We start from the raw sequence: 21,850 nt of genomic DNA, 5'->3' as shown, positions 1-21,850 counted from the left end.
CGTCCTGCTAAGGTGGTACTTCGCAAGTCCCAGAGTCCTCGGCATCTTATCCTTTCTCAGTCGCAAGTGGTGTTCACTGTTCACTAAGCTGTCTGCTCTGTCAATGGGTGGCGCTGACCGTCTTGTCGACTCAAGTACAGCGCCACCTGCAGGACAGACACCACCGAATCAAGGGCCAGAGTGAGTACCAGCAGATGTTGCCGGCGCACCTGGCAGGTGGCAGTACCATCTGACTTCCTGTCTCGTGACTTCTTGTCTCACCTCGAACAAGATTTTGTAAGCAAGGGTGCACATAGTCTGTGCTGGGACCAATGCATATCCGTCCGTGCGTGTGTAAGTAAATATGGACGGGTACATGTGAAGGTCGTCCTGTAAGGGGTTCACCGACAGCAGATTTGCTGTACTTATTATTTGTACTTATTATTTGCTGTACTTATTATTACTTATTATTGTAGTTTGCTGCAGAAGCAGTACGTTTGCTCTCCTGCCCTGGGCGCCATGTTGACAGACATTGTACTGCTGTACATCATCCTTCTCTCTGCCATTGACCGGCCACAGGGCCAGTCACAACTGTCGTCTAGAATCTTCCATGGCCCAGGCGTTGTTATTGCCAGCATCGTCAACTAACCCTGTAAGAAGGAAGCAAATCCTCTTAATGCCGTTCTTAGTTACCTTCTGATGGCAATTAGCCTGCTACCCGTCTGTTGCTATAAACTGTTGATTCCTGTCACCTGTCCGCTTCTTCGGTCTGGGTTTAGTTTAGCGCTGACTAGGGCTTCTCTTATTTTTATTAATGGAGACTTAAACTCGGTATTTCTAGAAACAGGGGAATCCATTGAAGCCATAAACCTGCTACTTTGCTGCTGGGATTTCTTTGGATGAAAAATATATTGCCTTAGCAAACTTTAAGATAATTTTTGTAATTTAATAATCTTAAAAATTTATAATCAACTGTTAGTACACTTCTGTTTCCATAATACCTGAACTTTATTTTATCTAAATATGGCAGGAGACGAAATAATAATTTACAAGAAGATTCTGGCACACATATACATACGTGGTATAGCCACCTAAGAACCTACACATGCATAGGATAGCCACCCTAGAATCATCCACATGGGATAGCTACCCAAAAACATACACATACATCCACCCCAGAAACATACATCCACCCCGGAAACATACACATATAGCCACCCCAGAAACTTGTGTCTGCCTTTACAGAACTTGCTATCAATCATTATAGAAAGTTCTTGATAAATATGTGCAAAGCTTTTGATCTGTGTATTTTAAATGAGGGATGAAATGTTGATATCTTGCTTCTCCGTTGAACAACTTAGTTAACTTGTTCCCAAACATTTGCAATGGAACATAAAACTCATTTGAAGACCCAGATCTTTGACCCTTGAAATCAGGTTACTTGTCAAATATCTTTTTCTCTAAAGTACTAAATAATGTTGATGTGGGAAGAAAAACTACATGTATGTTGAAATGTTCTTTCTGATTGCAGTGAGCACTTACATTACATGCTCAGTTTTTATGTGATATCATCTGAAAGCTTGGGGATAGGCTCGGTGGGCTGGAAAATAGCGACTCTAATAAAACCATTTACAACTGGAGTAAGGCGACCTCCCAAAACCCGATGTGGCGGTCTACGAAGCAAGGAAAGCGCTTTGTGAAATGTCCAGAGAAGCGAACATGCCTTCCCAAGTGAAATGAGTCGTGAAGGGAGACGATTCCTATAAATTCTGCAGAAAGCCGTCGATTGTGGAGATGGACGGGCCATCCGTCAAACCTTTGTCCGCGGCTTGACAATACCAGTCCACGTCCAGCTTTCATCAGCTCTCATGGCAACTTTTGTTCCTGCAACATTCTCCCCTCTCATGCAAAGGCCACAAATCTCACAAAAAGGGCAAAAGTTGTTCATTTCTTTATGGCTCTTGACTGATTTACCTGTTTGCCATGGGGGGCTATGACGAGCCAGGATATTTCTTGTTAGAGAGAGTTATTATCTGGAGATGTTATTTGTTTTAGGTAATCAGTTACAGGTACAGTCAAACCTGCAATATGAGGAGACACTCTTTGTTCAGCTAGATGTTATTTATTGTTGTTGCTTTGGAAGAAGTCTTTGACTGTGGTTTCAAAACAGTTGGGAGAAACATTAGGGTCACACAACAGCAACATTTGGTGCCGACACACTGTCCTTGCCATGTATCCCGGGACGCATGCAATCCGCCATTTTGTGGCTGAGTCGGGAAAAATGGTGAAATTTAGTAACCTGTAAAAATTCCTAGCAAAAAAACTCATGGTCTCTGATTCCTGCAAAGACAATAAGATGTGATTGTGCGAGGCGGGAGGAGAGGTTACACCAGTGTCGTGTATCCTGGCAGGTCTTTACATCTTGCTACACGGAGCCCGCCTCACACTGCTACATTATGATTGTCATAAAACTATTCTCGTTTCTTCACGTTTTTCAAGTCGGCATCATCTCTGTCATGGAATGGCCTTCTGTCTAATGTAAAAATGTGGGTGGACCCGCACGCCGCCATAATTCATTGATTCTTCGTGACTTGGCGTGACCTGCTTAATGACCTGGACACGAGGCTGCTGGACATTTTGTGTTCTTTCCAGCATCACATCCTCAAGACTTGGTTTTCTTTAACCACACGGTCATCTCAATAACAGGAAGTCGCTGCAAATGGATGTTCTCGAAAGATTCGCACCTGTTCGAGAACTAAAGAAAGATGTGTACAATCAGGACAGTGGAAAGTACTTGGATTCCGTTGCTCGACTATTTGAAAATGAGGGACGTTACCGCAGAGGTTATTTTGTACCCGACGCCGATCCCTGTGGACCAACATGAAAGGTCCTCACATTTTAGGATTTACTGTAATTGGTGTTTGTGATTAAGAAGAGTTCTTTCATTTCTAGAAATGTTTTTATGTTAATAGAAAAATGAATAAAATGAACAGTAAAGCAATAAAAAAAAGGAGCAGCATTCAATTTAGACAAAAACTTAGCCGTTCTGAAAGTTTACAAACATTGAGCGGTAAACAAACTGAGCAGTTCTCAGGCTTTAGAAACATTGAGACGCATACAAACTATGAAAGCTGAGGACAGGCTGACACTGAGAGGAAAGAGTAAGAATGAGAGAGTGAGTGTGGTATAGGAAGATGCTCAGCTGACAGTACAGCTGACAGTGAACGATGTTCACATTCTTACCTCCTCGATATCTTCTTTTGAGAGGGTCCTCCTTTCCCTCAGTTCCTACGCCACCGGGTGAGAGTGAGAGCAATGTAGAGAATGAAAAGATGACAGCAGCTACGGCGTGTAATTGTCAGATGACCTATGACCCCAGTCATGTCGAAACAAGCACAGAAATACTGTCTGACTGATGTCTGACAGTTGCACAGTGTGTCAGAGTGATCAGACAAGGCGAGAACAAGGAGACATCTTGTGTCTGTGTTTAATTTGTGTTATGGCCTGTGAAGTAATTGCGATGCCGATGACACCATGTGCAGGACCTTGAGCATCTCTCCTGCGGACATCTTGGACCTGTGCACCACTTACTGTCCGCTGACCATCAGTGGGCTCCTACTTCCAGACCTGCAGGATATTTCTGACACAAAATCGTCAAACATCCGTCATTACCAACCACAGGCATGCATTGCCTCAGTTTACAGACGGAATTCAAAGGTTATTTAAATTACCCAGCCTGCTCGATTCTGCAGCAACCATCTGAGCCCCTAAACAAAAGACAAAGTTCCGAGCAATGGAGCCAATTATTTCCGTGGAGATTCAGGGTAAAAAAAAAAGCGTTGGAATGTTTGCGGAAGAAGAAGATTCCTGCTGTTGAGCATGTAATGATGAGGGGATTGGTAGAAAGATTAGGACACAAGGCGAGAAGAGTTTGAAAGAAAAAGGGTCGAAGAAAATAGGGTGGGCATTTAATCGAATGATTTTTTTTCTTCTGCTGCTTAAGGCCAATCTTTCTCCGCGCGCCCGCGTGAAATCTTTCTGCCTCGTTCAGCCGCGGCCAGATTTATTGCTGTTTTTCCTGACCTTTTATCTCCCTTTCGACTAGTTGTGCCCCCTGCCCCTGCTTCCACGTGCAGCTGAGAGGCTGAGTAAATTCTTATGAGCGAAACCTAAGAGAGTTTTAAAGCGGCTGAAAAAGACTCAAAAGACTGTCAACGGGTAGATAATGGGAGAGAACCGCTTGGAGTTTTTACTTCGCCCCCACACATCCGCCCCCCAGCGAGCAACACCCTTTGCCCCTCATTCAAATTGGCCGCATTGCCTCCCCTTGTTTCTCCTGAAGGCGCGTGTGGCGTGCACTGGAGCTTCCTGACCACTTGCAGCGCCCTGCTTCTCACACTTGGTCGTCATTAACTCCCACTCACACATTCTTGGTAACCCACAAAACATGGAGGTGACGCTGATGACACTCAAGGGGTGCAGGATGTGTCATCTGACGTGTGTGCAGGTTGTCATCCGATGTTGTATATACAGGAATTGACGTCAGACCATTTTGACCACACGTGACATGACATGGCCATGGCGCACTATCAGTAACACTTCCCGTAGAACTGAGTGCACCACACAGCAGGAACAGTCCAAAGATCAAAGAGATTACAACCATCTTCCTGTCTTTACTCAGCCGTACAAACTCACACGGACATGTACACAGTCACAGTAAATAATGTGAGCAAACAGAAGCGGAAGTGACGTTGAACTCTCAGAGGAAGTGTGGCATGTTTGTGTTGCCAGCGATATGGCCTCGTAAGGGGAGATAATTTGCAGGAAATTGTCTCCCTGTCCACAGTGGTCAGCGGTGTGCTCGGCAGCTGATTAAGTTAGTATGGAAACATTTGGTGCTAACCTCTCCCCGCGTCGATTGTATTAGCGCGAGATTAGCCAAACATTTATTCAGAGACTGGCTACTCCCTCAGCTCGCCAGCTCGGGGATCACCAAGACAGACATCGGTCTCACGGACACCCCAGAGTCAGCACCACGTCCAGCCAGCAGACCCTCCACAAGGAGGTAGTCAGTAGATAGTTGAGAGAGTGAGTGAGTGCAAAGGTGAGTTAGTGAGTCGGTGAGTGAACTAATGTTGAGAACGTAGGTGGTCAACAGATCGCAGATGGTCTGCGCGCGCATTATTAACCCTCAATGTTTACTATTGACACATGTTCATTATTAACTTGAATTAACGTGCGTTTCCCCAACATTTCTTCCCCTCCCCACCTGTATCCCCCAAGCTGTTGAGGGGAAGGAGGAGGGAGACCTGGCAGCTCGTTTTGTTGGGGGAAGTCGTAGTGCTGAACGCACCCCACGTCCCTGTTGGTCCAGTTGAAGTACAAGAACTCAACCCACCCCACGCCCTGTTGCCCACGCAAAATGTTGCAACGGCCTGGGAGAGGAAGCCCTGGGATCGAGAGCTGAGAAGAGTAATTCTGTAAGGCTTAACCAAAACATGTCGTCTGGAAAGCTTACAAATTATTCCATTACGCTATCATTCCCGCCTTAGCACAGCCCTCCATTCTCCCAGCAGAGCGGAAAAAAAGAATCGCGCCATTTCTATGCTCCGACCGATTGCTTTCTTTGTTTTCTTCTCTGTCCGGGGGGAGAGGGAGGGACTAAAGTGAGGGCACGTATGATGCCGCCTGGGGTTGAGCCAAAGTTTCAGCAGTTATTTATTAGTTTGGAATATTACTTTTTTACTCTTAACTGCTTCTGTGGTTGTTTTACACTAGCTACAGATGTGTACTGGTGCTTCAGGTTCGAAACTTTGGTTGTTATTCTCATAAAGTAAAATTGGTTTGTGGGAGCATTTCACACTGTAAACTGTAGACTATTGAGTGATGGCGTGGATGTGATGATGATACAGATAGATACACTGACGATAATGGTTATGGTATTGTTCTTGTAGTTGTTTGTTGTTGTTGTTGTTGTTGTTGTTGTTGTTGTTGTTGTTGTTGTTGTTGTTGTTGCTGTTGCTGCTGCTGTTGTTGTCAAGGACTTACTTCCGCTCAAGAAAGACCTCTGATACGAGCCTTGTCAACACCTACCTCGTCCCGGTGGCAATTTGTAGGTACTGACCAACATAGACTACCACTCAAGGGAATGAACGAATATTACCTTCCTTCTGTCTTCTCCTTCATCAACAGTCATTGGGAGGATGGGGGACATGATAGGACGCAGCAATAGTGAAGATGCGCCAGTCGGACCTAGTCTGATGGCTATGGGATAATATTTAGTGGTTTTATCGTAAATTGAAAAACGCACGAAATGGCGTCTGGCAAGTTACATGTTTACCTGTAGTTCAGCTTGTTTTACAACCTGACAAAACCAAGTTTAATTTTCTGAAATCTTAAAACTGAGGCAGCCTTTAGATTAACTCTTGCACTTTTTTCGACTGATGGCTATAAAACTTCTGAAAGAAGAAAAATCAACCAATAGAGACAGTTAAACTCGACCTCGCGTGCTAATAAGTGACTGGGGTTAAGGGATCGATCTGGTGTGTCAGTGTGTGTGCGTGCGTGTGTTTTGAGTTTTCTAATTATTCCTGTGTACCATTAAACCATTCGCTGTTCTTCAGTTTTAAAAACCGAAGTCCTCTCGTGTGTGAAATGTTACATAACGCCTTTTTTTGCAGTTATTCTACTAAGAACAGTTTGTATTTTTTCTTATTTCAGGAAACATTTTCTTTGTGGAAGGAAGGAGATGATTTCATCGGTTTCCGCGCACCTTTTCGTGAAGGTAGCAGCTTCTCCCAACATCTCCTGCCATAAAATATTTCCTCTAACCGGATTTGGTCCACGGTCGACTATTGTGTGTGGTTATTGAAAAGAAGCGGACAGGATAATCCGTCAGCGACACCTTCTCACTCATTTGCATAACAAATGACGAAACAGATGCGCACGCAGAGATATGCAAATGAGCTGGAGTTCGGGATTGGATTCACTTGGTGCGTGCCTTGATTGTCTGTTCATGCAGATCCACCCGACATTAGATCAGTCAAGTCCAATTATTCGGGACAGTCGAGATAAAACTTGTAATAAACAGTTTAGGTTGGACAATTTGCTAATAGTTTAGTCTAATGATCTTGGGACTGAGACTTCCCCCCACCACCACTCAGTGAACTGTTACATCAATGGACCGTTGACTTTACAACACCGTCTCAGAATTTCCTGCTCTTCATGTTTCTGGAGTCAAAGGTGCGGCCAATATATTTTTTTCCCATCATTTCTGTTGACGGCAACAGACTGAAGCCATCACAGGCCTCTGCCACGAGGCGATGTCCATGTGACTGATTTAACTCTTCTCGAGGTACCCACGTGACTAGCAGCTACAGCGTCTTCGAAGTACAGAAAAACAAAATGTTATAGCCGGGTACCATGCCCACCCAGCAGCTGTTGTGTAGAAATAGTCACGTGATTCATCAGAGACAGTCAAGGCGGCTTAAGGAGAGCCTGTGTTCCGCCCTCTACATGCTTTATAGACAGGGAGATACAAATATTCCTTAATTGTACTTACGGACACTTTCAGTCTTTGACATTTATCTTTACCTAGTTTGTAATTTTCATGTGTCTTAACCGCCATAACACTTGTATGATCACGTTGTATGCACTTTTAAATAAGTATGAATTTATAAACTTGATATAATTTATTTCAATATTGTACAAGATAATGTATTTTTTAAAGATAATTTATATATAATTTATGTACTTCGTTAATATCAGTGGTTTTTTTAGGAGAGTGTGAGGTAAACTTGTACATTATTAAAGTCTGAAAGTGATGCTAAAGTGACTTGCCATGCTACTTGTTCTTAAAATCCATTGTTTTATAATAATAATGACGATCTGGGAAAGACGACGAAAAAAGGGAAGATGCTAGACAGCAAATAAAGCCCCTCCAGAAAGGACAAGATCCGGCAGTATAATAGTAAGGAGCCTGTCAGTCAAAGACAGACAACACTACGTGAGATCTGTGGCGCCTCCAGCATTTTTGTCTCTGGGTGGGGCCGTCATGTCTTTCTTTGAACAAATTGTTTCAAATTGTTTAAACTTGGTTAAAGTTCGAGCCTAAAACTTCTCTTCTGCAATAAAACCAATTTCTAGGCTACAGGAACTAGCAGGCAGCAGTTTATCAGAAGCAAATCCGATATCGCCACTGCCAATATGGCGCCTGTAAAGACAGGAACAACAGACGACAGCTGTAATGTCGGCGGTAAACACTGGCCACACACTCACAACATTATCTCCCAAGCTCTCTGGGTCTCATCGGTCGATTTCGCTTTTGGTGTTTACTGAAGAAAAAAGAGAAAGAGATGAGAAGAGGGGAAGAAACTGAGGACATCAGCAATATTTTCCGCTTGCAGACAGTTGACCTCATCCACTGCAGGTGTAGGATGAAGTGACGGCAACAATAACTTCGCTTTTCAGTCAGAACACAACAACAAATTTTCAATAAACCTTGTCTCTGTGGTCAGCAAAATAGAGTACTAAGAAGTTCTTTCAATTTTTTTAAAAATATTTTTTAAGAGGAGAAAGTTTCTCAGAAGTGATTTGACGACCCTAGTTACTGCCGGATAATGAGTTGAGAATGACTCCAGTCATCTGGGTGTGACGTGCACGTGTGAAGGAGATCGCTTCTGTCACTTCCCGTTAGACATTCTCAATGAAAGCCGACATCCACACACGGCCCGTTTGGCCTGTCTGTCCATCGCCAGTTCGACCATCAGGGTATCTATCGTACACTCATTAAATCTGTCCGCCTGCCATTGATCATGGTATCACGAGCCTAATCTGCGTAGCAAACTAATCCATGTGAACTTAGGCTTGGGTAAACGATTATACAGCTTTTTGTTTGCATATTTCTCATGCATGGTTATCATATAAATTCTGCCTCTGGTTTTGTGTGTGCAGTTTATTATGTATAGGATAAATATTTCCATAAACAATATGCACTACCCTCAACACAGCAGCTGAACAGCACAGTGCAAAGTCATCTCAAGGTGGAAGCATCTTCCTGCCCAACCAGCCAGCCAACCAGCACGCATGCACCTGGGGTGCCCCATAGTTTAGTGGTTAAAACATTCGCTTGTTGCCACTGAAGAGAGAGATTCTGGGTTCAGATCTCGTTTTGGAACACTGTAGGCGACACTGTTCACAGGGCCAGCTGCTCCAAGTTTTGTCCTCTTTCTTACCCCTTCTTAGCAAGCAATCACCCATAGGTGGAAGCACTCAAAAAGGTAAGTAAATTTTAAAAGATTTACATTCTTTACACACAGTACCAACACTGTTCAATCCTATTCAGTTCTCTTTCCTGGAACAACAAAGAGGAAAATGTTGAAGACACTGAAATTTTTTTGTGTGCCAGATAGATCATGGTGATGACAATGATGAGGAGGATTCCATAATGCCCTGATATCTAAATGTGTTTTTCTGGTTAGACCTAGAATGTGTCAGGTGCCTACATGACCAAGCCAAACACATCAACTGGCTCATTTCTTCACATGAGCGTATCACCACACACACACGCACAAATGTCCCACATACCTTTTACAACACTTATTGTTGCACTATTTTTTAACATGCATTTCTTGTAGTTATTACAATATAGTCTGCGTTCAAGCATTATTAGGTGATGACAAATTTATCTTGTAGCACTCTATTTACAGGGTGACAAAGCCTTCATTGACAGTATGCGTTAAAGAATGTGTGCTCTCTTTCGAGCTGGCGTTGTGTTTTGCTGTCAAAGAATGACGAAAAATAAGTGCCAGACTGTAAGCAGCTATTATCATGCAACTTTCAACAAGATTCCAATATCCACTCTCCAGGGTCTTTTTCTCTCAACCAGTAATAAGACTTTCTCAACAAGAAAATGCATTTATTAAGTAATCACAGTTCAATCACATGATTACATATACAGTTTGTTGTTTATTGTAAATATGTTGTCAATGAAGACAACCACAGCCATACTCCATTTTCAGATATTTCACACTGATATGTGATATCCTAACACCATTTCCTACCATGCTAGTCCTTTTTCACACCCTTTCCAGCTCATCTTTATCATGATACTCTCAGTTCTTGTTATTTGGTTCCTTCTGTCCATATCTTGTTCTTGTTCTTAGATGCTAAGAACATTCTCCTAAGGAGTGTAAGCGCTTTACAAATTTTGCATTTATTATTACATTATGATCTGTGTATATTCACAAGAGGCAGTGAAAGAGAAAGAGGTAAAATGAATGTGCAAAAAATAAAGTGATAAAATGAATTTTAACACAAAACAACTTACATTGGTAACCAAAAACTTCCTTGAGTAAAAATGATAATGTGACAAGTGAAAGATTTCTTAATGGCAGTGAGTAAATTGCTTCATTCTCCTAACTGGTATAATCTCCCTAAACAATCTGCATATGCTCTCACTTAATTCCTGTACAGCTGTCACCTGCATGCTGGGAACATGCTTCTATCATCAGTGTTTGCCTGCTTTATTTACAAACTATGTCCCAAATTATTATTTTGCACATTTTGGCTATGTAATCAGAACTTTAAAAAAAAAAGTTAATTGACCACCCCCACCCCGAGGCTGATTGAAAACTGCCATGAAAATCACAATAATGACAGCAATGTCTCCCTCTGAATGTTAGAGCTGACTACTGCAAATAAAACATGATACAGCCTGCAAGTGCAGTCAGTCTCACTGGTGTTCAGGTCAAGAAGCATAAGCTGTCACAGCTTAGACACAATGTCTGTCAGGTGAGCCTTCAGCAAGGGAAATCCACCATCAAATGCAGCATTCAGGACATCTTCCACTCGCGAGACAAAAATAATACTGAGATCTTTCTGCAAGTATTGACAGAAAACATGTTTCTTTATAGTAAGTGCTGTCATATACAAATGTCAGTAAAGTACACCAAACATTACTGTTTATAGTGTTGCCACATACAAATCTTGTCAGTTAAGTACATCAAACATTAATGTATTTATGAATGAGAGAGAGACAAAGAGAAAGAACGAGCAAAACTAACCCTGATGCTGTTGGGAACCTCATGCATGTCCTTCTCATTGCGTGCAGGGAGTATCACGCGGGTCAAACCTGCTCGGTGAGCTGCCAGCACTTTCTCTTTAATTCCACCAACCTGTCACAGGAGAAACGAAGGTGAGGAGACAATACCTGAATCAATGTCAGCTTTAGAAAACTAGTTGTTAGTTTTGCATAAGGAATATATGCTAGGTTTAGTGTCTCAATAATGTCTCAAGATACTAGAATTGCAGATGCTTATCTACAAGGTCCCACACCTTCCTTACCTCAAGGGCAGAATGAAACAATCTTATTTTTAATCTCTTTTCCATGAGGACAATCAACAATGATTTCCAAAAGAATTCAATTTCGAAAGGAAAACATCGTTGTTCTCAAATAAATACAACACCAAAAATCTAGAAGTTGACAGCAAAGTCATCTGCTGCTCTGAGTAATTTGTGATAACTACCGGCAACACCAAGCCTCTCAAAGTGATCTCCCCTGTCATGGCGGTGTCTGAGCGAACACAGCGATCACTGAAGAGGGACACGAGGACCGTGATGATGGTGACTCCAGCGGATGGACCATCTTTACCAACAGCTCCAGCAGGGAAGTGAATGTGAATGTCAGTCTTGTCCAAAATGTCTTTTTTATTTTCTCCAAATATCTGCCCAACATATACAACTCCTCAACTTTCAGTGTCTTCAGGTTTAATTAACAACCTTTGTATTCTCTCCTAATAAATTTTTTTTTCTCCTAATATATGAAGTACAAAAAGTGTAATGAGATCTCATTATATAATGTAAAATCCCAACTAATAAAATACACAGTTAAACATTCAATTTTAGTCTTCCATACAAAAATCTAAACAAAAAATCAAAAACACTCTACACATATTTGTAAATACACTTAACTGTAAAATATCTGTACAAAACTTTTTTCAGTTTTTGCCTCACGCAAAAATCTTGATTTTAATTAACTGACTTGATCAAGCATTCATGGTATAATAGCTTTAACAATCATACTGAAAAAAGCTATTCAATGAACAATCATCTGAACAACCAAATCAACAAACACCATTATCAGCATGATGACAAAGAATTAATGGCCGACCTTTCTTGCATTGGCACGGACCCAGTTCAATGCTAGATTGGCTGATTCCTTCATGACATCACCAAGCTGTCCTGTCAAGGTTAGTTTTCCCTCTCCTTCCATGCGAGTTGCTTCTACAAACATGATTTCCCCTCCCATTGCTGTCCATGCTAGGCCCACTGCCACACCTGCTTGACTTAAGCGCTCACTCATCTCTGGTTCAAACATTGGCGGCTTTCGAAAGACACACACACACACAAGCAGATGTTATCAGACAAGCAATTATTCTTCAAAAGGAAAAAAAAATTGCATCCTTAAAACCTGCAGACAACTCAAAATACTGGTATAAATATCTAATGCAGTGAAAATTGCATTAAAGTATATCCTGAAAGTAAACAGAACAATTATAACAAATTAACCGTCTGTATACACTCCAAAAAATCATAAAACACAACTTTATAAGAGCAGGAAGGTGCTGAAAGAATGCAGTCACAATACACCTACCCCAAGGATGTCTTCCACAGCAGCCTCGTCAATTACAATTGGCATTTCTGGTGGATGAGAAAGAGCAGCAGCCTCCTGGCTGTCAAGGGACTTAACCACATCCTCTCCTGCAATCACTTCATCTTTACCTCCATTGCTAGCTGCTGCTTTCTCTTGTTTTTTCCTGGACCTTGTTTCCAGCACCTTGACAGCCACAGCCCTGCATATGGCTGCTATTCGACGTTCAAGTGTCCGAACACCTGCTTCCCGTGTGTACTTGGAAACTAACAATTCGCAAAATTCCATTTTTTAATTACAAGGTTAGATTTCAAAGGTTCCTAATGACTATAGATAGACACAACTTTCTTTAATAGTTATTTCTTGATTATTTACAGAAAATTGTATTTCCCTATGCATTATCCCATTCTTCTAATGTTTAAATGAGAAACTATTTGCTTTCTGCTGTTACATTTTATCTTTTACTGTGTTTAACATGTTATGAAAATGAGAAGGCATGAAATTCACTTTGCAATGATTTGGGGTTGGTAGTCATTCACCTGGCATTAAGCCATGTTTTTCTATATATGCCCCATTTTTTTTTTTTTTAAAGGAAAGACAAGGCTCACTGAGAATGCTTATAGCATCTTCTGGTACAACCAATTGCTCTGCCGTCAGCCCGTGCTGGTCAAGCTGTTTGGGAATCAGATGTCGCTGAGCAATATGCACCTACACATATACACATACATTTATAAGCATATACATATGCATGAAAACACACCCATGAAGACTACTGTTTGCATTAGACTTTTTTTCGTGGTCTTGACTTCACAAAGCTTGTTGTTAGAATGCTGCATGAGGCATACGCAAAGCTCTCTACCCACCAAGCCGGCCTTAGAAAGCTACCAGGAAGGTGTAGAACTTTATTATCCAAGGACAAAAGAGGCCTTATATAAACTTTATTACCAAAAAAAAATTTTTTTAAATGGCAGCTGCATAGTAAGCAAAATTTGTTAAATAAGGACACAGGTCTTTACTACATGAGAACAAAGGAACCCATACATTAACTATATGCATGAGGAATAATAATAATAAAGTGCATTTTGTATAGCACAAAAACATGCTCAGAACTTGATATAAAAACTAGGTTATATGTCATATATGAGGAAACAGAAAGATGAGCAACGATGAGGATGAAATACAAGACACTGAACACATAGAGGTAACAGTAACGATGAAGTTAGCAAAAAAGTTAATGAACAAAAGCTGATGAAGAAATGCTATCAATCTACACTTATGTGCATGTGTGTGGCTACATGAATGTGTATTTATAAACTGCAACCCCCATGCATGTATGGGTGCATGCTGTAGTCTGTATGCGTGCATGCTGTTGTCTCTTGACCTCTACTGTCTCCTCTTTTCTTTTGGTGGAAGGAAAGGGGGAATAATTCTGTAGGTGACATAAAACCAAATATTAGGGATCCCTATGTTAATAACTCGCTGTTTCATACTCAAAGGGGGACAATAATTTTACAGGTGGCACAAACACTTGATGCCTACAAAACTACATTCTCTGACATTTTCTCTCAATACAAAACTATTCTCTCAAGCACTGTAAACAGTTTCAAATAATGTCTGTACAAAACTAAAGTCTCTCAAGCACTACTAAACACTGTTTCAAGTCTCAAACCTTTTCCTCTTGTGTGTAGCCTGGTACCATGATCAGCTCAGTTCTGTCAATCAGAGCAGGAGGAATGGTTGACATACTGTTGGCAGTTGCAATGAACAACACTTGTGACAAGTCAAATGGCACATTCAAGTAGCTATTGGCAAAGAGTAAAGGAAACTGTTTCAAAGGACAATCCTGCATTTGCTTATTGTACACAGAGATTTTTTTGGTTGTGTCCTGATAAAGCAGTCATTTATTTCTCTATTTTTATGAACTCATCCTCATTCGATATACTTAAGTTTTAAGGCTGAAACAAAAGCATTTAATGATAAGGATTGAAATGAGAAAAAGTTTTCAGTTAATAAGTCTGAAAGCAAGTACCAATGCCAAGTTTATGGAACTGACCATAAAATGACAGCAACTGACAACAGTTCAGTCAGCAGTGTCAGATGACATGACTATAAAATAATAACAATTGATAATAATTCAGCCAGCAGTGAGAGATGTTATAGACCACAAAATGGCAGCAATAAAAAAATAATATACTCAATGTCAGATGATATGAAAGTTGAAGTAATGACCAATCAGACATTCAGAGAACCAAATAGAAACAGTGGCCACAGCCCTAACCTCACTGACAGCCTTGTGCACTAAAAGTGATCAGGTCAGTTTGCAAACTGCAACTCGTATAGATCATCTTTCAAGATAAAGATCTTGTATATATACATACATTTGCTGTAAAAGTATCCAAGGTAATGCCAAACAAAAAAGTCAGCCTGTAAAGTTCCTTGGGTAATGCACTAAGTTATTCTGGCCACACAGGACCATTCACAAACTTTGAATTTGAAAAATTTTAAAGAATGACACAGTATATGGTTGTCAAGAAAGCTTGACACAACATACAGAAGTCTGACAAATATGACAAATACAGTACAAACATATCACTGAGGTCTGGTAAGGGATCTAACTACAAAGCATTGTGAACTGAACAAAAAATTTCAGTAGCACACACTTTGATGCTTTGAACCTGAAAGCATCCATCAGTAATTTCCTGAAAATAATCTTACATTCTGCCTTTTAATCTGGTTGTTTGCTTTTTAACCTTTCTTATCTTAAGTCATCCTTTTGTGCAATACAGGAAACAAAAACTGAGAGTACAGTTACAAGGATACTGATCAACAAAACTGTGGTTCTGCTCCGGATCAAGCACTTCAAGAAGGGCTGCCGCAGGGTCTCCATGCAGACTTGTGCTCTGTGAGAAGAAATATTGCATCCACTTGGTTTGAATCCTTTAACCTTTGTTATGCACGAGAGGAAGAAATCTGACAGACTCACCATTTTGTCAATTTCATCCAGCAAGAAGACTGGGTTGTTTGTTCCAGCTGTCTTCAGACCCTGAATGATCCGACCTGGCATTGACCCTATATATGTCCTCCGGTGGCCACGGATATCAGACTGATCGCAGACTCCTCCCAAGGCGATTCTGCAGCCAAGAAGACATGAAAGACACTCAGTGAAGCATCTTTAAGCTACAAATGTCAACAGACATTTCAAAGGCATATCCTCCTAACTAGCCAATGGGAGATTACAACTTTGGGTGGACGAACATAATCCTACCTCGAGTTTTCATTCTTTACAATCTTGGAATTTTGTTTTTTCATGTTGATTTTGTAAAAGATTTTGTAAAAGAAAAAGAAATCTCAACATTATAAAACTAAATATATCGTACTTTACAAAGGTATATTGTTGTAGTGTCCTTAAAAAGTACATTCTGACAGGCAGGATGCTCACCTGTGGAATTCACGTCCCAGGGTGTTAGCAATGGAACGACCAATACTGGTTTTGCCAACTCCAGGAGGACCCACAAAACACAGGATTGGTCCCTTAAGTTGTGCTTTTATTTGTCTCACAGCTAGATATTCCAGAACTCGCTTTTTCAGTTTCTCCAGTCCATAGTGATCAGCATCCAGGTCCTTCCTATCCACAGGAACATCATGGTCAGAATCTTACTATTTAATACACATGCCACTTCATAAGCAATGCCTTGGATAGAATTGGAACATTAATTATCCACAACAATGCCAGACAACACACCATGGACATCATGCAATCACAGAAACCTTCTTCATGTTTAAATGTTTAATGCCAATTAGTACTATCCTCTCCCCATGTCACCTTATTTGTACAATATTCAGCATGTCTTTGCTGTTAAACCTCTTGCTAATCTAGGCAATGTCTTTGCATGTCCTTGCTGTTGAACCTCTCATTAATCTGTGCAATGTCCTTTCATGTCCTTACTGCTGAGTCACTCACCTAGCTTGCACGATATCCAACATGTCTTTGCTGCTCTTTGCCCATGGCAGCTCAAGCATCAGCTCTAGGTAGTTCCTGCAAAATGAAACTTCATAAGCAATTCTCTTCCCTGGGATAAGTCTGGTTCTGAGACCTAGTCACACATGAGATGGCAGAGATTTATATGTTAAACAAGTGCAGGTTCAACTTAAAGCAGCTAATTGTTCCCCTGAAAGCAGTTTTGTTTTAAAAAAAATGATAAACTCAAGAACAGCACAGAAACTGTAAAGATTAAGTCCACCTACCACGTTTTGTTACAGTTATGTAACATGTATGTTCCCTACCTTATCATAGCATGTTCAGGCATGTGTTGGGGCATCTTCTTCAGCCGCTTCAGCTCTTTCATTGCTGCTTTCAAGGCATGAGGTGGCATTCCACATGCCCTGGAAAATAATAATTTATGATCCTCATAAATTCTGAGCAAATACTGAAAGCTTCTACAAAGCAAGCTTCTACAAAGCAAGCATCTATAAATTGTTACCTACAGAGATAAACTAATATTTATTACCACACAGATGAAAAAAACTACAACAGGAAAAGAACAACATAGGCAATGAAATTTCTTGAGAAAAGTAGCAAGAAACCAGCACAAAATCATAAATGAAATCTGTGACTGTATATCTGAAATACAGAGGTACCTCATGACTCAGTGCAGAATTTACCATTTTATTAAACTACTGTTTTATTTTAAACTGTTTGATGACGTATTTTACTTCTATTAACAATGCAACCTCAGCTACAAAGTTTAATTTTAATAGGCTGCTGTGTGATAAGAACTGTGCATCACCACTTCACCTACTTGATTTTCTGTTCCAAGTCTGTGACCTCATCTACATCATCCTGATTATCGTCATCTTCATCTTCAGCCACCCTCTCAATCTTCCTGAAGACATTGCGCATGTTGGCAGGTTGCCCCACTTCGCGACGGGTGACAATCTCTAACTTGCCCTCATTTCGGGCTTTCTTTAGCAGCTTCAGTCCCTGACAATTCAAATCAGAAGTAGCAGCATTACGGTTCTCAGTGAGAATCACAGACCAAAAGCTAATCCTGGGATGAATATAAATGCTGTGCTATCAAACTTAATAACCATCTTCAGTTTGGGAGAAAACATCACCCTAAACATCAGTGGTGCTGGTGTGGGTATGAGCAGTATCACACAGTACCAGCCATTTTTCTCACTGAAGGGAAATCCACATGTCGACTGTGTCTTTCATTTCATCCTTTTGACCTAATAAGATGTTCATAAAATAATATCAAGGATCTGCAGATAAAACATGACTGGGGCCTGCATGCTGCACTTGTGAACATATTTTACTACTTGTATTGGTTCTGGTAGAAATGGTGCAACAGCTACATTCCTACTGTTATTTAAATGACACTGCCACAGATGCTTGTACAAATGGTAAAAGTTCTCAAACGCTTTATTAAACTATATTATAAAGAACAAATGATCAGTTGTCCTTATGAACTGACAGAAATAAAATACTTAATAATATCAGTCTACTTTGTAAATTCTTCCATCACATCTACAACATTCACCAATCCACAATGGAAAAGTTAGCTATAAACAGAACACAAATTTTTAGCTTGATAGTAAATAATTTTCCAGAGAAGTCAGGGTTTCAGTCAAACAGCATATCTAAATCCACTATCACTGCGTCTGATAGTGTTTCTGCTACACAGTTTTTGGTAGCTGCTGCTGTTAATTCTGTTTCTGCTAATTGATGCTGATGCTAATTCTGTTGCTATGGCCTTCACTACTGCTACCACTGGTGCCTACTGAGCTATTATTAGTTACAACACTGCTGCAATGCCCAACTCTGTTCACGCGTATCAGAGTTCAAGAAATACTATACCCAATGACTCACTCTCACTCTCTCAGGTATCTCTTCAAAGTCACTTCCTGTAAAGCAGCAGTGAAGAAATCCATCCATGCATGCTCAAGTATAAGTACACCAGAACTTGACCCACAACAAATCTTAGTCTATCTGCACTTAAAGATTGGCTTTGCTCCAAAAGATTACAAAACACCTAGCATCAAATGGCAAACAAAGACTCAGATTCAACAGTCTACGCTACCACTCCATGACATGTTCTTTTATCTCGTTGCTCTGATGTCTCCCAGCCCCCACTCTTCTGTAGGGATGGATGGTATGCAGTAAACTTTATCTGTACAATCAGTTTCACTTGACTAATGAGGCAATAATGTCTAAGATATCTCTTCACTGATACCATTACTCACATCTCACCCTTGCCATTTAGCTGATTGGTCTCACTTTGTATTAGTTTGTTTGTTCCTTGTTGCTCCTCTGTTGTTGTTGATGGTATTTGTCACTCTCCAGGTTTCAGAACCATACAGTAGGACACTTTGTATTGCATTCACTAAAACTTTCAAATCTTTTATAACATTAGTCTGAATGAAGCAGAGTATTGAAATGTGAGTGTATATGTGCATACACATGCATGCACACACATGTGAAGTGTTTGTAACCTAATCAAAACTGCACTATCTTTCTGATCCTCAGTGCATCTAGCAGGAATATTCCTGTCATCTACAGTCAGGCCAGAGACTATGTTTGCTTCCTTTAAGTTAATTGCTCCAGAGTTTCTAAATTTTTTCATGTTTATATTCTCTGTAAAAAGATATTACCAGAGGCTCCAACCAAACAAATGTCCCCAAGATCCTCACCTCAATTTGTCTCACAAGAAGAGGCAAGGCTTTCTTAAAACGCTCTGTAAGGTCCACTGCATCTAGAACCTGGATTTTCTCAGCATATGACGCCTTCACAATTGTTGAGCAAATATCTGGCAGATGTTGGCTTGGAAGGCTGTCCAACATTTTCTATAATTTGGAAAAAATGAAAATAAGAACAACTGCTAATTAATATCTCTAGCAAAACTAGTGTTTACTTTTTTCCTTTCATTTTTTAAACAGAGAACTATGAAAAAAGTTCAGGCTGAGAATATATTCTTGCAGGTCATAAAAAAGGTTTCCTTGCATAATGTGTCACAGTCTGGTAATTATAAATACAATTTTTATTAAAAAAATACTGTACGTACTTTTAGTCTGGCTACAACAGGTATGGAGGTATCCAACATGTCAACAAGTTTTGCTGCCTGCTCGCGGAAATTTTCTGTCAGCGCCAAAAGCTCTGCATTGTCTGCCTCTTCTATAATCAATAAAATAATATCAGATCATAATTAATAATATCAGCAAGTTATTCTGTTATTCTGCAAGCATTTACTTTTAATAATTCTTTAAGTTCGCAGGTTTTTTTTAATGAAAACACAATCTTCACATTTTGCACGAACAATTTCATCATATAAAACAGTATAATTTGAAACTTGTTTAGTTTACCACCATTTTGCAAAATTATAAATGATGAGACTGATTTTTGCATAAAATCAAATACAGATCCCAAATTATGAGATACCTATCTCCTCTCCGGGTAACTTATCAAGCTGTGTCACCATAGCTACAGGATAGGGAGTCTCTTGCAAAAGTGACTCTATACGGAACCGGCAAATTCCAGTCACAAGAAGAGTATAAGCTGGTCGTGGCCAGTTTGTTCCAGTGATCTGTACTACAACAGCTGCAGTACCAATGCTGTGCATGTTTGTCATGTCATCATCCTGCATAGATGTCACATCTTTTATAAAGAATCATATGTTCTTTTGTTTCACGATATGCACAAAAATATTATACTCAATAGAAAAGATTAAATGTTAAAGTCTCACATAATTTGATACAATAAATCACCTTTCCAGTTTTGCTGCTTTAGCAAAGACTGAAACAAAAACAGTGAACTTTTCGTGAACAATATTTTATATCTGCAGTTTAATGCACTGAATTGTGGGCTTGTGTGTTCATTCACAAATGCAGATGGGAAAATGCCTCATTAACTTTCTGAAACCTTATCATACTCTTGAGTCAATAATACTACATAAGGTCATCAGTCAATTCAGCCAATCGTTGATTGTACCACTTATCAATGATGCAACTGCTACGACTTGCAGCTTATGACTTGGTCTAAAATTCTATGGATATGCAGGATTGTTAATCAACTCGGAATAATCGAACCAACTTGTGCACGATCCAACTTGGCAGAATTGGTAAATGGTCAAATGGACTAGCCCCCATCAAATGACCCATAAATCACCATGAAAAACTAATATAATTTTAATCTGATACATAAACATTTGTGTAAACGATTATCTGACACACTCTACCTTCATGATGCACACATTTGGTTACATCTTAATACTTGCCTATTTTAATGCTTGCATGTTGATGTTATTGTGCTTTTCAGCTAAAAGAATGTGCTTCTTTTTAAGGAATAGGTTCAATTAAAATTTTCCTCAAATTAACAAGTGGTAGTGGTAGTTGTAAATTCCTTATTGCTCCTTGGAGAAGGAAATGGGAATGGTGGTGGTAAAAATGTTGATTGCTGATTCTTTGGCTGCTGAAGCACTATGACTGCAATAAGGAAATCTACACACCAGAAACCTTACATACCAATCTGTCTTGGGCTGGGTCCTTTGGTATGACACCAATCACTGTACTGCTTAGAGTGTTCCTCCCCAACAAGCGGCTCTTAACCATGTTCATACTGGAAAATGCACACAAGCGCACAAACAGAAACATGTCGTTTTTGATCATAGAGAAATTAAAGCATTTTTTATTAAGCCACGAAAAATCGAACATATGGTATATGCCTAACTGTAAAATAGAAATTAATGAACAGTTTCTGATATTCTTCAGAAATTTCACCAATAATAATTTAAAAACTATATGAATCGCTGTCAGTACACATTGTGGTACAATTAAAGCCAAAAGAATCCAACGCGCAGTTAACGTGCAGCCAGTGTCTCCAACTTGCATATACGCTTCCACAAAACCATTCGTCACAAAATGTATGGTTATATTTGCTATTACTTCTTCAAACTGCGGACAGGAATCCGCATGGAAGAACCTGGCAGAAGAACGTTGTCTGCGACCACTAAAAGAGGGAGCCTTTTAGGTATAGTAATCGACGCCGCCATGTTTACGTTCTAACTCTGAACTTTAACCTTTAGCGCTTTACACGTTAGATGTCTTCGTACTAAACGCTTAGTAACATTTCTTCGATGCCAATACTGAATAATATCTTTTCCTTAGCTTTATAAGTTCTGACATAGTCTTTTAATTTGTTGTAAACATAGCCCAAAGTATAAGAGAATT

General features: G+C 40.1%; 1 protein-coding gene across 3 annotated transcripts; it reads right to left on the bottom strand.

The window, feature by feature from the left end:
- Positions 1 to 9,874: 9,874 nt before the first annotated feature.
- LOC112553482 (lon protease homolog 2, peroxisomal-like) lies at positions 9,875 to 21,829 on the bottom strand. Of its 3 annotated transcripts, none has more exons than XM_025220723.1 (18): positions 21,566 to 21,829; positions 21,146 to 21,239; positions 20,064 to 20,262; positions 19,690 to 19,799; positions 19,319 to 19,471; positions 17,428 to 17,609; positions 16,913 to 17,011; positions 16,590 to 16,664; positions 16,068 to 16,253; positions 15,612 to 15,759; positions 15,449 to 15,528; positions 14,298 to 14,430; positions 13,237 to 13,336; positions 12,632 to 12,894; positions 12,149 to 12,361; positions 11,505 to 11,714; positions 11,043 to 11,153; positions 9,875 to 10,857 (listed from the first exon to the last, which is right to left on the bottom strand). In XM_025220723.1, exons 1-18 carry the CDS (start codon positions 21,670 to 21,672, stop codon positions 10,744 to 10,746), a joined length of 2,577 nt encoding a protein of 858 aa, XP_025076508.1. In that variant the 5' UTR covers positions 21,673 to 21,829; the 3' UTR covers positions 9,875 to 10,743. The 3 variants fall into 3 exon arrangements, with proteins under 3 accessions (XP_025076508.1, XP_025076509.1, XP_025076510.1); XM_025220724.1 differs by having other exon boundaries at positions 11,505 to 11,702; positions 21,566 to 21,823; XM_025220725.1 differs by lacking the exon at positions 20,064 to 20,262 and having other exon boundaries at positions 21,566 to 21,583.
- Positions 21,830 to 21,850: the final 21 nt, after the last annotated feature.

Source organism: Pomacea canaliculata, linkage group LG12 (genome assembly GCF_003073045.1).
Source record: "Pomacea canaliculata isolate SZHN2017 linkage group LG12, ASM307304v1, whole genome shotgun sequence".
NCBI lineage: Eukaryota > Metazoa > Mollusca > Gastropoda > Architaenioglossa > Ampullariidae > Pomacea > Pomacea canaliculata.
This window is presented reverse-complemented; position numbering and strand designations above follow the sequence as displayed.

What these genes read in the sequence shown, in the direction of transcription:
- LOC112553482 (XM_025220723.1), bottom strand. Translation starts at nt 21,672, where the DNA reads ATGGCGGCGTCGATTACTATACCTAAAAGGCTCCCTCTTTTAGTGGTC. An exon ending in TTGGATATCGTGCAAGCTAG is followed by an intron (nt 16,254 to 16,589) that starts GTGAGTGACTCA and finishes TCCTGTGGATAG; the next exon opens with GAAGGACCTGGATGCTGATC. An exon ending in GCTACACACAAGAGGAAAAG is followed by an intron (nt 13,337 to 14,297) that starts GTTTGAGACTTG and finishes GTATATGTGTAG; the next exon opens with GTGCATATTGCTCAGCGACA.